The following is a 16,389-nucleotide window of genomic DNA, read 5'->3' as shown; positions in this document are numbered from 1 at the left end:
CTTGATGGGGAATAAACAAGTCTGCAAAACGCTGGCTGAAGTGGTTTACAAGGGGCCGAATTTTGTAGAGCCGATCGTATTCAGGGTCTCCACGAGGACAACAGAGTTCATTGTTGTTGAAGTGCATGAACCGCAAAATCTGCTCGTATCATGCCCTGCTCATGGAGGCAGAGAACAAGGGCATATGGTGAATTGGGTCAGTGGACCAATATGACCGCAACTCACTCTTTTTGGTTATGCCCATGTTGAGGGAAAGGCCCAGAAAGATCTTAAATTCGGAGACCGTAATTGGTCTCCAATCTCTGGCAAGGGAGGACTGGGGAATAGTGGCGATGTGTTGACCGGCATATAAATTGCTTTGGTCCACAATAGATCTATAGAGATCTTCGATGAAAAACGGTGAATAAAAATCCAGTGGCGTAAAATCAACTGTTTCCACCTGAATTCCGGGTTGGCCAGTGAATGGGGGAAGTACGGGTGCTGCAGAAGTGGTGGGTTCCCAATTCGGATTGGCGAATGCAGCAGGAAGGGCACTATGGGCACGACGGGCCTGTGTTCGTCTTCTTGATGGCAGCGGGACACTACTAGTGCTTGCCACCTCGCCAGCTTGAACTGCACTTATGGGACTCGCCACGTCACCACGTGATACTGCAGTGCTGGATGTACGACCAGGGTGTACTAGGCCGCTGGTGCTTGCCAGTTCACTAGAAGGAATAGCGGCGCTAGTACTGCTCTGCTCCATACGAGGGACCTGCGGTTCTTGCACATCAAGGACAGAAGAAGTTTGGGGTCTGGTACGCCTGACCTTGGCAGGGACCACAACTCCGTCGTCAGAGCTATCTGTCATGGAGCCACTGTCCTCTACAGGATCGTATTCTGAGCCTGAATCTGACAGATGAGTGACTTCCTCTTCACTATCTGTCATGCTCAGAAACGTGTAGGCCTCTTCACTAGTGTACCTTCGATTTGCCATTTTGGGCTCTAAATTTAGGGGTACACTAGTGAGACTCGCAGGCAAAAAAAAGCTCCTGACTGTTAGCGACTGATTCAAAACGCTACCAAAAAACTGTTAGCGATCGCAGGGATCAGGCCTGACTCTGTGAACGCTGCAGTTGTGTGCTTAGTGTTTTGTAAGTGTCAGTGATCGATCGATACTGCACTTGGGTGGGCTGGGCAGAGGGGCAAAACGCAGGTGCTAGCAGGTATCTGGGCTGATCCTGCTAACACTGTGTTTATGGGAACCCTAAACTGCTGGGGACGCTAGTATAGATCTGATCGGATCTGATACTATAGCACTAAGGGAGGTGTATGCTGCGTGCGTGGGTGTTAGCGGTACTGCCGCTAACCTGATGCTGCCTGGGGCGACGCAGACCTTATCTGACCCTAAAAACTTAACTTATATCACCGCCGGGCAATTAGGGGGTTAAACCTTTATTAGGTAATAAACGGCGCGTTCCCTAAAACTATAATAAACTATAAAAAACTAACTAACCAGCGTCACCCGTAACAGTTATACGGTGATCACTGGTGAAAGGGTTAACTAGGGGGCAATCAGGGGGTTAAAACCTTCAGTAGGTAGTATATGGGGGTCCCTGTCGCTATAAAACGCTGATGGCGAACCTATATACTTCCCTAACTAGCGTCACCTGTGTCACTAATACAGCGATCAGAAAAACGATCGCTTAGTGACACTGGCGACGAGGGGTGATCAAGGGGTTAACCTTAGGGGGGGGGTTAGGGGGGTACCCTAGACCTAAAGGGGGCTAACCCTAAGGCTCGGTTCACACTACCGCGACTTGGGATCCGACTTGTAAGCCCTCAAGTCGCCCCAAGTCGCCCCAGAAAGAGATTCACATTACAGTGCATGGGAGCGTCTTAATAGACACTACTGAAGTCGCTCCGACTTCAGAGCGTACTCCCTGTACTACTTGGATCCGACTTTGATCCGACTTCAGCCTATTGACTATCATTGAAGTCGGATCGCCGTCTCGCATGATCCGACTTCGGCATGCGACTTGTGCTCAAATGATCTTGAGGGGAACTCCGCGCCAAATTTTAAATAAAAATCCGGCATGGGTTCCCCCTCCAGGGGCATACCAGGCCCTTGGGTCTGGTATGGACCTTGAGGAGAACCCCCTACGCCGAAAAAACGGCGTGGGGGGTCCCCCCCAATCCATACCAGACCCTTATCCGAGCACGCAGCCCGGCCGGACAGGAATGGGGGTGGGGACGAGCGAGCGCCCCCCCCCCTCCTGAACCGTACCAGGCCGCATGCCCTCAACATGGGGGGTTTGGTGCCTTGGGGGAGGGGGGCGCGCTACGGCCCCCCCCACCCCAAAGCACCTTGTCCCCATGTTGATGAGGACAAGGGCCTCTTCCCGACAACCCTGGCCGTTGGTTGTCGGGGTCTGCGGGCGGGGGGCTTATCGGAATCTGGGAGCCCCCTTTAATAAGGGGGCCCCCAGATCCCGGCCCCCCACCCTATGTGAATAGGTATGGGGTACATGGTACCCCTACCCATTCACCTAGGGAAAAAAGCGTCAATAAAAAACACAGTACACAGGTATTTAAAATAATTTATTAGGCAGCTCCGGGATCTTCTTCCGACTCCGGGGGTCTCTCCGGCGTCTTCTCCCGGTGTCCGCATCTTCTGCCGGCTCCACCGCTATCTTCTGGCGCTCTTTTGCCAGCGGTGGTCCGGACCTCTGGATCATCTTCTTCCCTCTTCTCTTCCAGAGATGTTGACACGACGCTCTCCCCAGCCAGAATGGTTTCTGTGCGCTCTGCAAGGGACTTATATAGGCCGTGACCCCGCCCCCTTATGCCGTCACAGTCCCTGGACATGCTGGGTCTGTGACGTTTTAGGAGGCGTGGTCACCGGGTGATGACCACGCCCCCTTATGACGGCACAGCCCCAGCATGCCCTGGGACAGTGACCTCATAAGGGGGCGGGGTCACCGCCTATATAAGTCCGTTGCGGAGCGTTCAGAGACCATTCCAGCTGGAGAGAGCGTCGTGTCAACATCTTTGGAAGAAAAGAAGAAGGCAGAAGTCCGGACCACCGCTAGCAATTGAGCTGCAGAAGATAGCGGAGGAGCCGGCAGAAGATGCGGACACCGGGAGGAGACGGCGGAGAGACCCCCGAAGTCGGAAGAAGATCCCGGAGCTGCCTAATAAATTGTTTTAAAAAACCTGTGTACTGTTTGTTTTATTGACGCTTTTTTCCCCTAGGTGAATGGGTAGGGGTACCATGTACCCCATACTCATTCACATAGGGTGGGGGGCCGGGATCTGGGGGCCCCCTTATTAAAGGGGGCTCCCAGATTCCGATAAGCCCCCCGCCCGCAGACCCCGACAACCAACGGCCAGGGTTGTCGGGAAGAGGCCCTTGTCCTCATCAACATGGGGACAAGGTGCTTTGGGGTGGGGGGGGCAGCAGCGCGCCCCCCTCCCCCAAGGCACCAACCCCCCCCCATGTTGAGGGCATGCGGCCTGGTACGGCTCAGGAGGGGGGGGGCGCTTGCTCGTCCCCACCCCCATTCCTGTCCGGCCGGGCTGCGTGCTCGGATAAGGGTCTGGTATGGATTGGGGGGACCCCCCACGCCGTCCTTTCGGCGTAGGGGGGTTCCCCTCAAGATCCATACCGGACCCAAGGGCCTGGTATGCCCCTGGGGGGGGGAACCCATGCCGGATTTTTATTTAAAATTTGGCGCGGAGTTCCCCCCAAAGATTCATACCAAACACAGTGGCGGGGATCCAAGTCGGATCCCCGTTCATTGAAAGTCGGATCCACAAGTCGTGTTGAAGTCGGGTTAAAGTCGCGTTGCAAAGTCACGTTGAAGTCGTGTTGCCCCTGTGTGAATCGAGCATAACTGCCCTAACACTTATAACTGTCACAAACTGACACCAATGCAAAAAAAACTGCTATTGGTGTCACTGTGACAGGGGGGGTGACTGGGGGGTGAAAAGTGTGCCTGCGTGTTCTACTGTAAGGGTAGTGTTGTGCAAACGAATGGATGGCCTCCCCCTCACCTCTGATCGCCCGGGGAACAGATGCCGTCCGCCTCTGGCACCGGGGGGGTCACAGGTATGCGATTCTGCCTGCCCGTGCCATTCTGCCGACGTATATCGTCGTGAGGCGATCGGCAAGTGGTTAAAGACCAAACTCTAAACATTTCAAAATGTAAGATTTTTGTTTATGTATCAAGTCACTAAAATTATTTAAAGCCCATTTGGATGCCTGGCTTGCTTCATGATTAATAATCATGTACAAAGACGAATCGTCTGCTGTTACCTATACTTTTGATCATCCAATTTAACTTCATTCAAAATTTGAATCGAATGCTTTTCATCTCTGAGATACGATCGAGTCTTCTAGACCATTGGTTGTAGAAAATAATCAATAAATTCACCCAGTCTTGCATTTATGGATTGAATTACATTTACTATTGGTCTTCCTGGTAGTTTTAAATTATGATTAAAAATGTTTATTTTGGGGATAGTCAATATGATCTGTACCCTACATGTATCTGGAACCAAATATCTAGTGCTCTTTTTGTTCAGGAACCCTCCTCTTAAGCCTGTTTAAACTAATCTCTCCAATTCCTTTTTTGTATTTGTTTTGGATTATCCTTAAACTTTAAGGTATGTATTAAGATCATTTAATTGTCCCAATAATTCATTATAATAATCTTTGGAGAGGACAACTATTGCCCCCCCCCCCCCCCCCCCCCCCCAATCAGACGGTCTGACCACTGTTTTTTCTTTAAGGAGCTTAATACCTCTTCTAATATCCTGTGGGTCCATCATTTTTCTATTTCTCAAGATCCTGTAGTATCATATGGTTAAACAGTTCTATATGTTCATTCTTTTGAATCAATGGATTAAATGGCCACTTATTTTGCAACTGACTACACATGACATTAATATCATTCTGTTCATCTGGTAATCTTCTACTTGTTGTTTAACATTTACTTCTGTTTATTCAATTTTCTCGTATACCTCTGGATGTCAGTGTATGTATCAAATTTACTTAAATTCCTTTTTAATGGCAAATTTCAACCCCTTATCAAGGACTACATCTCTGTTTTTGTTAATTCCACACCACTTAGATTTCACTCCGTCCCCTAATACTCATTCTTTTCTTTTGGACCTTGTATCCGGCTCTGCAGCCCCTCTTGGATTTGGGCTTCTTCTTCCATCTCCCCCTCTGTCCTGCCGTGGGGGAGACCTTTTGAGTCTCCTGTGATCTAAAAAAGGACAAGAGGTTTTCATCAGCATAGTGAGCTCTCAGTGATTCAAATTGGTTGTATGTCTAATGTCGAAATTGGGCCCAAAGTGTCAATATTTTGTGTGGCCACCATTATTTTCCAGCACTGCCTTAACACTCTTGGGCATGGAGTTCACCATAGCTACACAAGTTACCACCGGAGTCCTTTTCCACTCCTCCATTACATCACGGAGCTGGTGGATGATGGAGACCTTGTTATTCTCCACCTTCCGTTTTGAGGATGCCCCACAGATGCTTAATAGGGTTTAGGTTTGGAGACCTGCTTGGCCAGTCCATCACCTTTTCCCTCAGCTTCTTTAGCAAGGCAGTGGTAGTCTTGGAGGTGTGTTTGGGGTTATGTTGGAATACTGCCCTGCGGCCCAGTCTCCGAAGGGAGGGGATCATGCTCAGCTTCAGTATGTCACAGTACATGTTGGCATTCATGGTTCCCTCAATGAACTGTAGCTCCCCAGTGCCGGCAGCACTCATGCAGGGCCAGGCCTGAAATTTGTTTTTTCTCATGTTTACTTTGTAATTGTGTGAATACATCAATGCAGTGCATGTTATCTCAGCTTACAGAGCTTGGATCATTGAATGAGTTTACCAAAAATGTAAATATTGCAGAATATACAGCCTCATGCTACATAACTAAGCTCAGTTTCATGCTGAATAAGCTAAATTATTATTCTATCTTAAATAGAAAACCTATCTTTGGCTTTAGCTTTCTCCCTCCCACCCTTGCTTCACTATGGCCCCTCACCGTAATGGGCAGTCTTGTTAACCAGTAGCACATGAGATACATGTGGAGAAGAACTAGATTGTGACCATGAGAAGTATTTCGTTTTCTTATGGGACCGCCCTGATTTATTTAGTAGCAAGGGGCATTTTGCATCAATTCCAAAATCATATGCAGGTATCAAAGTGAGGATTTTTTTTTTAGTTTTTTGGGTTTTTTTTTTTTTTTTCTTTGTGGCATAGTGTTGCTTAGTTTATCTTTTGGCCAAACTGTATTTTTCCCAAACTGTATTTTTATTGCCACTGGACACATTGGTTACATCTTTTGTTTATTAAAAAACAAAGGTCCTGTCCTTGGCAAACAGCCTATTTTTCACATGAGCATTGTGTTTTCTGATTCACATATACAATATATTTATAACCTATATCCAAATATACTGCACTATGCTTTGGATTATATATGAGGTTATTTATGGTAAATCCTTTGTCCCGTTTTCTTCCACAGTTGTATGAAGGTTTACTGTCAGAAAACGAAACCTTAAAAGAGCAGCTGCAGGAGACGGAGTTGAAACTTACCCAACTGAGGCTAGAGCTGGAACGAATCACACAGGTATTTTTGCTGATTACATTCATTTTCCTCATTACTTTACTGAAAGGTGCTTGTAGACCCTCTTGATTTATAGACATTGACCGTTATTGCTCAGATGTTTCTCTGTAGAGATAAATGCACAGTTGAACAGTAGGAAAGATTATGTTGGCACACGAAGAAGAGGCGGAGTCGAGATCACCGGCGGGGGACCCCAGAAGAGGGGGTTCAGGGCTTCTCTGTGCAATACCATTGCACAAAGCAGGTGAGTATAACGGGGTTAATTTTTTTTTTTTTAAACTGCCTTTAGTAACACTTTAACCACTTACAGACCGGAAGATTTTCCTTCTTAATGACCAGGCCATTTTGTGCGATACGGCACTGCGTCGCTTTACCTGAACTGTCCCCAAATGAAATTGACCTCCTTTTATCCCCACAAATAGAGCTTTCTTTTGGTGGTATTTGATCACCTCCTGCGTGGGTTTTTTTTTTTGCGCTATAAACAGAGTAACAATTGTCAAGAAAAACACTATTTTTTGCTTTAATAAATATCCCCAAAAATGTTTTTAAAAAACTAATTATATATAATAAATATCACCCTTTTCCTCTCTTACATCACTGTCCAATCTCTCTGACTCCTCTGCACAGTCCTACATACGGCAGGGCTGAGGCAGTTATGAGCCTGTACGTCCTCTCCTGTGTCTCGCACCCCATCGACAATGTCCTCTTATCAGCGTGGTAGGAGGAGTTGCAGATTTGGACTGGGTTCAGGAGCTGCCCAACCTGTGTAACAAGAGGGTGATTGCCTGCTTGTTAAAATTAATACTCCCATGCTCTGTCCAGATCCCCAGCTCCTCCTTTCCACCTGCCCCGCTGATAGGATGGGAGACCCAAGAGGACTCCACAGGCTGCTAAGTTGCATGACTGCTGTCTGGAAAAGACTCACTCAGTCTGGGTCCGGACTTCGGTCGTTGCTTACCTTCTGCTGTGAGGCCCAGTTACTAACGGGCCACGGACCGGCAATGGTCCAGGGAGTTGGAGACCTCCTGCATTACACAACACAAGATGAGTAATGAGTTACATTGCGTTATGCTGCTGCCTTCAGGAGATTGGACACTGGCAAAGCAAGCTGTAAGGACAGCCCAGTATAACCCATTACACTCCCATCACGCTGTCGTGTTTGTTTGTTTTTTTTTCTCTAGCATCCCAGGCAATAAATGTCTTTTTCTCTCCACTGAGAGAAGAAAAGCCTTTTAGTATTTATCAAGTAGAGCCAAAAGAGGCTCATATGATGGCTTTCTTGATCAGCCTATCCTTGGCATTGCAACGGAAATCATACCCAGACCCCACTGAGAAGCAGGGTCAGCCTGTAATGTCTTTGGCACTGGAATCTGCTGAAGGTAGTCACCCAAGTACTTGTGTGCAATGTGTTGCGTCAGCCACAGAGTGCTTTTTAGGTCCAGGGTTGCAGTGCATCAGTCTGCTGGATCCCTATCGTGTATTCCTTAGGCTATGCCTGTTGAAGGGGCAACTGATGAAAATGTCATGTTCCCTGGCTTTCTATCCCCTGATGTGCCTGGGGGTGGGAGTATGGCCAGAAAGAAAATGACAATCGGAGCAAAACCGTTTCTTTTATTTCTTGGGGTTTCCAGCTCCAAGACAAAGCCTTGAACTCTGTTCTGTTGTATGTCCTTCAAGTTATCCTCACAAGTCATCCCCACTTATCAGACATTGTATCCAGAGGCTACAGACTGTAATTTCAATCTCTGCCTCCAGCCCACTTCATGATGTCAAATTTGCCTACATCCCTAAAAAGATTTGTGAACTTCCACACTGTCCAGAGCAGTCTTCTATCAAGGGGTCATAGCCTTTGTTCCGGAAAAGGCGAGGTTTCAAGGTTTCTATTCAAACCTGCTCACCATTTCCAAAGCAAAAGGGGGCGTCTGCCCCATAGTGTATCCAAATGTTCTCAACACCCCCTCCAGGTTCAGAAATTCCTTAGGCCCCTTTCACACTGGGACGGTGGGGGCTATTTTTAGCGCTGCTGTACCGTCGTTCTTGCAGCGGTATTCGGCCGCTAGCGGGGCGGTTTTAACCCCCGCTGGCGGCCGAAAAAGGGTCAAAAGCCCTCGTACAGCGCGGCTATAGCCGCGGTATTGCCGCGGTGTCCCATTGATTTCAATGGGCAGGAGCGGTGAATACACCGCTCCTTCACCGCTCCAAAATAGCGGTTTGCAGGACTTTTTTCACCGCCCTGCCTGCGCACCGCTTCAGTGTGAAAGCCCTCGGGCTTTCACACTGAACAAACAGCAGAGGCTGTTTAGGGGCGGTTTGCAGGCGGTATTTTTAGCGCAATACCGCCTGCAAACCGCCCCAGTGTGAAAGGGGTCTTATGGAATTCACTCCATCATTCCTTCCATCTGAGAAACCCTTTGGTCTCTGTGGACACAAAGGATGCCCAGTTTCATACCCCTATTTTCCCAGCACATCAACACTAACTAAATTTTGCTGTGGATGCAACATTCCTAATTTGTTGCCTTTTCCATTGACCCTGTTCTCTGTATCGCCAGTTTTCACCAAGGAGCAATCTCCGGTTCTCACTCTGCTTCACTCTTTGTATCCCCATGGTGGGATATCTGGACAGTAACCTCTTATGAAGGTACAGTCAACTCAGGTCCTGTCAGCCAATGTCCAACAGACAGTGCAGATCCTACAGAGATTAAGGTAGATCCTAAATGTCCAGAAATGGAAATTTAGACATGGAAATGCACCAGAATTGTCAATACTCCAATTGCTTTCAGTATTTGGACCAGGCTTCCCCTGGACAAACTCTAGACCTTCTGCTCCCATATTTGGATTCTGCAAGCCCAAGGAGCCAGTAGACCCTCAGTTTTTTGCATGAGGGTCTTCTGCCCAATGGAGGTCCTCCCTTTGAGGCAATTCCATATTCCCAGTTTCACTCCAGGCTGTTGCAACTCAACATTCTGACAAAATGGGACAAGAGGGTGCAGTCTCTGAAGTTTTCCATACATCTGACCAGCGGAACCAGCCTTGCTCTGACATGTTGGGTGATAAGTTCGGCACTGGAATCATCATGCCTATCATGCCTATCATGCCTATCAGGCTGAGGAGGCCTCCTAGGTACTCTGAGGAAACTTGATCTGTTTTAGCAGATCTTTGCAGAGACCTCTTGCCTCTCACTCCTTAGTGAAGACCTTCATACAGGGTGTTGCGCACATAGTGCTCACATACTCTGGTACATTCCCCTGTGACTGTGAAATTTCAACTTGGTTCTGTTGGTTCTTTAAAGACCACCCCTTGAACCTATCAAGGACTTTCTTCTTTCTGTTCTTGCGCTCAAGGTTGCCTTTCTTAAAGCGGGATTCCGTCCTAAAAAAAAAAAAAAAAAAAAATTTTAGTCAGCAGCTACTAACATTGTAGCTGCTGACTTTAAATAAGTACTTACCTGTCCTGGGTGCTCGCGATGTTGGCCGCCCAAGGCCGACCCGTCCCTCGGCTCCCGGCACCGCCATCCTAGGAAAGGGAAACAGGCAGTGGAGCCTTGCGGCTTCACTGCCAGTTTCCTACTGCGCATGCGCAAACGGCGCTCCGTTCTGTGAATGGCCCCGTGGTGTTCTGGGAACATACACAGTTCCCAGAAGACAACGGGGCTGCTCACCGCGGAATAGGAAGAGGCAGATTAGGAAGACTGCCTAGCAACAAGGGTTTAGGTAAGTTTAATTTTATTTTTTTTTTATTTTTTTTTTTTAGGATTTTTGGTGATTTTTTTTTTTTTTTTCAGGGTGGCCCTCCACTTTAACTTCACTTTTGCTAGGCCAGTTTGAGTTGGTGACTTTAATTAGGACATTTGTTCTTCTATCTCTCTGGTCGTCCTAAGCATCCTATGGAAATTTCTCACCATTATCTGGATGTGATATGCGCATGAATGCACATACTGTATGCATGAGCGATCAATTTTAAGTCATCTAATGGCCTGTCCTATTACCTGCCTTGCTTAGAGATCTCAGTTTACAGGATATATGTCTCTTATTTGCTTACTTTTTTTTTTCAACAGACTTCTTGATTCTGGTCTCTAAAAATAACCTTGAGATCTGTCCAGTAACATACCTCCTGTATTATTGAGACACACTAGGATGAGAACAGGAGGCACAGCAGGCAGCAGCATTCAGTCTGAGGGTAGGGTAGTGTTTAATGCATTAGCAGGTTTAGAACTACTAACAAATTGAAGCCAAATTCCAGCTCACACTTTATAAGCAATTACAGCAAACCACTTTTTTCCTTTTGGGGTAAAAATTTTGCTTGAATAAATAAAAGCCAATTATTTAATCACCCCTGCCAGTGTTAAGTGGTTTGTCTCGTCCATGTAAATTGATACTTTCTGCTGGAGAGCTTGTGCTGTGAAAAACTGACTTGCTGACTGGATTACCAGATAAAAATGAAAGCGTCTAAAAACTAGTAAACTAATACAGCGATCACATCTATATATTTTTTTTTTTTAAATTTATTACAGGTACTTGTATAACGCTGTCAATTTATGCAGCGCTTTACATATACAGTGCCTTGCAAAAGTATTCAGCCCCCCCCCCCCCTTGGCATTTTTTGTTTTGTTGCCTCACAACCTGGAATTAACATGGATAGTTTGAGGATTTGCTTCATTTACTTTACAGAACATGCCCACAACTTTGAAGATTTTTTTTTTTTTTAATTGTGAAGAAAACAAATAGGACAAAATAACATAAAAAGTAAATGTGCATAACTATTCACCCCCCTAAAGTCAATACTTTGTAGCGCCACCTTTTGCGTCTATCACAGCTCCAAGTCGCTTTGGATAAGTCTCTTATGAGCTTACCACTGGGATTTTTGCCCATTCCACCTTGCAAAACTGCTCCAGCTCCAAGTTGAATGGTTTGCGCTTGTGAGCAGCAATCTTTTAAGACTGACCACAGATTTTCTATTGGATTGAGGTCTGGGCTTTGTCTAGGCCATTCCAACACATTTACATGTTTTCCCTTAAACCACTCGTGTGTTTGGGGTCATTGTCCTGTTGGTAGGTGAATCTCCGTCCTAGCCTCAAATCACACAGAGTAGTACAGGTTTTGCTCAAGAATATCCCTGTATTTAGCACCATCCATCTTTCCCTCAACGCTGACCAGTTTCCCAGTCCCGACTGCTGAAAAACATACTCACAGCATGGTGCTGCCACCACGATGTTTCATTGTGGGCATGGTGTTCTTTGGGTGAAGTGATGTGTTGGATTTGCAGCAAACAGTCATTTCTTTGATGGCCAAAAAGTTAAATTTTAGTCTCATCAGACCAGAGCACCTTCCTCCATACATTTTGGGAGTCTCCCACATTCCTTTTTCGCAAATTCAAAACGCGCCATTTTGTTTTTTGCTGACAGTGATGGCTTTCTTCTGGCCACTCTGCCATAAAGCCCAACTCTATGTAGCGTACGGCTTATTGTCGCCCTATGTACAGATACTCTAGTCTCTGCTGTGGAACTCTGCAGCTTCTCCAGGGTTACCTTTGGTCTCTGTGCTGCCTCTGAGTAATGCCCTCCTTGCCCGGTCCGTAAGTTTTGGTGTGCAGCCATCTCTTGGCAGGTTTGCTGTTGTGCCATGTTCTTTCCATTTGGTTATGACAGATTTGGTGCTCCTAGGGATCATCAAAGATTTGGATATTTTTTTTTATAACCTAACCCTGACTTGTGCTTCTCAACCACATTGTCCCTTGTTGGGAGAGTTCCTTGGTCTTCATGGCAGTGTTTGGTTAGTGATGCCTCTTGCTTTGGTGTTTCAGCCTCTGTGGCCTTTCAAAAAGGTGTGTATATGTAATCACAGATCATGTGACACTTAGATTGCACACAGGTGGACATTTCACAAATTATGTGACTTCTGAAGTTAATTGTTTGCACCAGAGCTTTTTATGGGCTTCATAACAAAGTGGGTGAATACATACGCACATGTCAATTATCAGTTTATTTCTGAAAAATGTATATATTTTTCTAATTTTACACCAACTTATACTATTGTGTGCTGATCCATCACATATAATTCAGATTAAAAAAAATTGAACTAAAGGCTGTAATGTAACCAAATAGGTAAAAAGCCAAGGGGGTGAATACTTTTGCAAGGCACTCTATATATTGTACATCCCTTGCCCTCAAGGAGCTTACCATCTAAGGTCCCTAACTCACATTCATACATACACACACTAGGGCCAATTAACCTAACAGCATGTTCCTGGAGCATGGAAGGAAACCCGCACAGGGAGAACATGCAAACTCCAGGCAGGTAGTGCCGTGTTTGGAATTTGAATCGATGGCCCTAGTGCTGCTAGGCTGATGTGCTAACCACTTAGTCACTGCCCTGCCGTATTAAACCCAGAAACAAACATATTTTATTCTATTGCATCTTACCGATTCTTAGATGTTTTGACTATACAGGTGCATCTCAAAATTTGAATATCATCAAAAAGTTAATTTACTTCAGTAATTCAATTCAAAAAGTGAAACTCATACAGTGGATATAAAAAGTCTACACGCCCCTGTTGAAATGTCAGGTTTCTGTGATGTAAACAAATGATACAAAGATAATTAATTTCAGAACTTTTTCCACCTTTTTAATGTGACCTATAAACTGTACAACTCAGTTGAACAACAAACTGAAATCTTCTAGGTAGAGGGAAGTAAAAATAAAATATGGGTGCATAAGTGTGCACACCCTTTGTTGAAGCACCTTTTTGATTTTATTACAGCACTCTTTTTGGGTATGAGTCTTGAGCAGTATTTGCCTACTTTTCTTTGCAAAAACACTTCAAATCTCTCAGATTGCGAGGGCATCTCCTGTGCACAACCCTCTTCAGATCACCCCACAGATTTTTAATCGTATTCAGGTCTGGGCTCTGGCTGGGCCATTCCTCTTCATGTTCAGCTTTCTAGCAGAAGCCTGAAGGTTTTGTGTTAATATTGACTGGTATTTGGAACGGTTCATAATTCCCTCTATCTTGACTAAGGCCCCTGTTCCAGCCGGAAAAAAGCCCCAAAGCATGATGCTGCCACCACCATGCTTCACAGTGGGTATGGTGTTCTTTTAGTGATGTGCAGTGTTTTTGCTCTAAACATATCTTTTGGAATTATGGACAAAGTTCAACCTTGGTTTCATCAGGACATAAACACGTTTTCCAACATGCTTTTTGGAGACTTCAAATGTGTTTTTACAAAATTTAGCCGGACTTGGATGAAACGGCTTCCTTCTTAGCACTCTACCCCATAGCCCAGACATATGAAGAATACGGGAGATTGTTGTCACATGTACCACACAGCCATTACTTGCCACATATTCCTGCAGCTCCTTTAATGTTGCTGTAGGCCGCCTGGCAACCTCCCTGACCATTTTTCTTCTCGTCTTTTCATCAATTTTGGAGGGACGTCCAGTTCTTGATAATGTCAGTGTTGTACCATATTTTCTCCACTTGATGACTGATTCATTGGGTTCCATGGTATATCTAATGCCTTGGAAGTTATTTTGTACCCTTTCTCTTGACTGACACCTTTTTACCAGTGAGATCCCTCTGAAGCTTTGGAAGCTCTCTGCAGACCATGGCTTTTGCTGTAGAATGTGACTAAGAAAATTTCAGAAAAGACCTACTAGAAAGGCTGAACTTTATTTGGGGTTAATCGGAGGCACTTTAACCACTCAGCGGAAGGATGGATTTAACCCCTTAATAAAAGGCCATTTTTTTTTTTTGCAATACGGCACTGCGTCGCTTTAACTGACAATTGCACGGTTGTGTGACATTATACCCAAAGAAAATTGATGTAGTTTTTTTTTTCCCCACAAATGGAGCTTTCTTTTGATGGTATTTGATCACCTCTGCGGCTTTTATGTTTTGCGCTGTAAACAAAAAAGATCGACAGTATTGAAAAGACAATATTTTTTACTTTCTGCTATAATACTTTCTGCTATAATACATATCCAAAAAAAGTAAAAAAACGAATTTATTCATATGTTTAGGCCAATATGTATTCTTCTACATATTTTTGGTTAAAAAAAATCGCAATAAGCGTTCGGTTTGCGCAAAAGTTGTAGCGTCTACAAAATAGGGGATAGATTTATGGACTTTTAATTTTTTTTAATGTTTTTACTGGTAATTGCGGCAATCTGCAATTTTTTGGGAGATTGTGGTGGACAAATCTGATCCCAAGTGACACTTTTTGGGGACCAGTGACATTATTACAGCTAAAAAATGCACTGATCAATGTATAAAAGACACTGGTAGGGAAGGGGTTAACACTAGGGGGCGATCAAGGGGTTAACTGTGTTCCCTGGGTGTGTTCTAACTGTGTGGGGGATGGGACAGCACAGATCACTGTTCCTGATCACTAGGAACAGCAGATTTTCATGTTGTCCCCATTCTGCCTCTCTGTGGCGTGATCGCGAGTGGCTGGCAGACATCAAGTCCACCGGACCCACACGGGCGCTCACGCATCCAGTCTCTATTACTCGAAACAATGTATAGGTACGTTGTTTCGTGCAATAGAGCCAACCTGCCATAGTATATATACTGCGGCTGGTCAGCAAGTGGTTAAATGATGGCAGGTGTGTACTGACTCCTTTTTAACACGAGTTTGAATGTTTGCTTAATTCTGAACACAGCTACATCCCCCAGTTATAAGAGGGTGTGCACACTTCTGCAACCACATTATTTTCTTTTTTTTTACGCCCCCCCCCAAAACAGTTTTGTTTTTCATTTGAGTTGTACACTTTATAAGTCACATTAATGTTGGAAAAAAATTCAGAGATGATCTATCTTCATCTTTTTTTTTTTTTTTTTTTCCACAGAAACATTAGACATTTTATCATTTATTTATATTGTGTAGACTTTTTATATCCACTGTATATTTTATATAGATGTGTTGCACACAGTGAAATATTTCAAGCATTTCTTTTTATTAATTTTGATGATTTTGGCTTAAGGCTAGTGAAAACCCAAAATTCAGTATCTCGGAAAAATAGAATATTGGGTAAGACCAATAAAAAAAGATTTTTACAGGAATGTTGGCTTGCTGAAAAGTAAGTCTGTGTATGGTATGTACTATACCAATACTTGGTCGGGACTCCTTTTTGCATGAATTACTGCATCAGTGTGGCATGCCATGGAGGCACTGCTGAGATGTTATGGAAGCCCAGGTTGCTTTATAAGTGGCCTTGAGCTTGTCTGCATTGTTGGGTCTGGTTTCTCTCATTTTCCTTTTGACAATACCCGACAGATTGTCTTTGGGGTTTAGGTCAGGTGAGTTTGCTGGCCAATTAAGCACAGTGATACCATGATCCTTAAACCAGGTATTGGCACTTTTGGTAGTGTGGGCAGGTGCCAAGTCCTGCTGTAGAATTTCCTGGTAGAGGGCTACGCTGACTTTAAACTGGATAAAACACAGTGGACCAACACCAACAGATGACATGGCTCCCCAAATCATCATGGTCTGTGGAAAATGTTGCATTTCATTAGGAAATTACTCTTCTTCCAGACTCTGGGACCTTAGAGAGGCACAGAATCAAACTTGTATGAGGTCCAGTGTGAAGTTTCATCAGTCAGTGGTGCTTGGGGGAGCTAGGTCATCTGCTTGTGTTGGTCCACTGTGTTTAATCAAGTCCAAAGTCAGCGCAGCCCTCTACCGGAAATTCTAGTGTACTTCATGCTTTCCTCTGCTGACCAGCTTTATGGAGATGCTGATTTCATATTCCAGTAGGACTTGGCACCTGGACACACTGCCAAA

General features: G+C 45.1%; 1 protein-coding gene across 2 annotated transcripts in view; it reads left to right on the top strand.

The window, feature by feature from the left end:
• The window catches only part of PPP1R12C (protein phosphatase 1 regulatory subunit 12C), a 243,257-nt gene that overhangs the window by 204,172 nt on the left and 22,696 nt on the right, over positions 1-16,389 (top strand). For both annotated transcript variants that reach the window (XM_073602853.1, XM_073602852.1), the window contains one exon: positions 6,510-6,614. In XM_073602853.1, coding sequence (XP_073458954.1) covers positions 6,510-6,614 — 105 coding nt within the window. The remainder of the gene's footprint in view (positions 1-6,509; positions 6,615-16,389) is intronic.

Source organism: Aquarana catesbeiana, linkage group LG10 (assembly GCF_042186555.1).
Source record: "Aquarana catesbeiana isolate 2022-GZ linkage group LG10, ASM4218655v1, whole genome shotgun sequence".
NCBI lineage: Eukaryota > Metazoa > Chordata > Amphibia > Anura > Ranidae > Aquarana > Aquarana catesbeiana.
The sequence above is the reverse complement of the archived record's forward strand: the minus strand, read 5'-3'. Positions and strand labels throughout refer to the sequence as shown.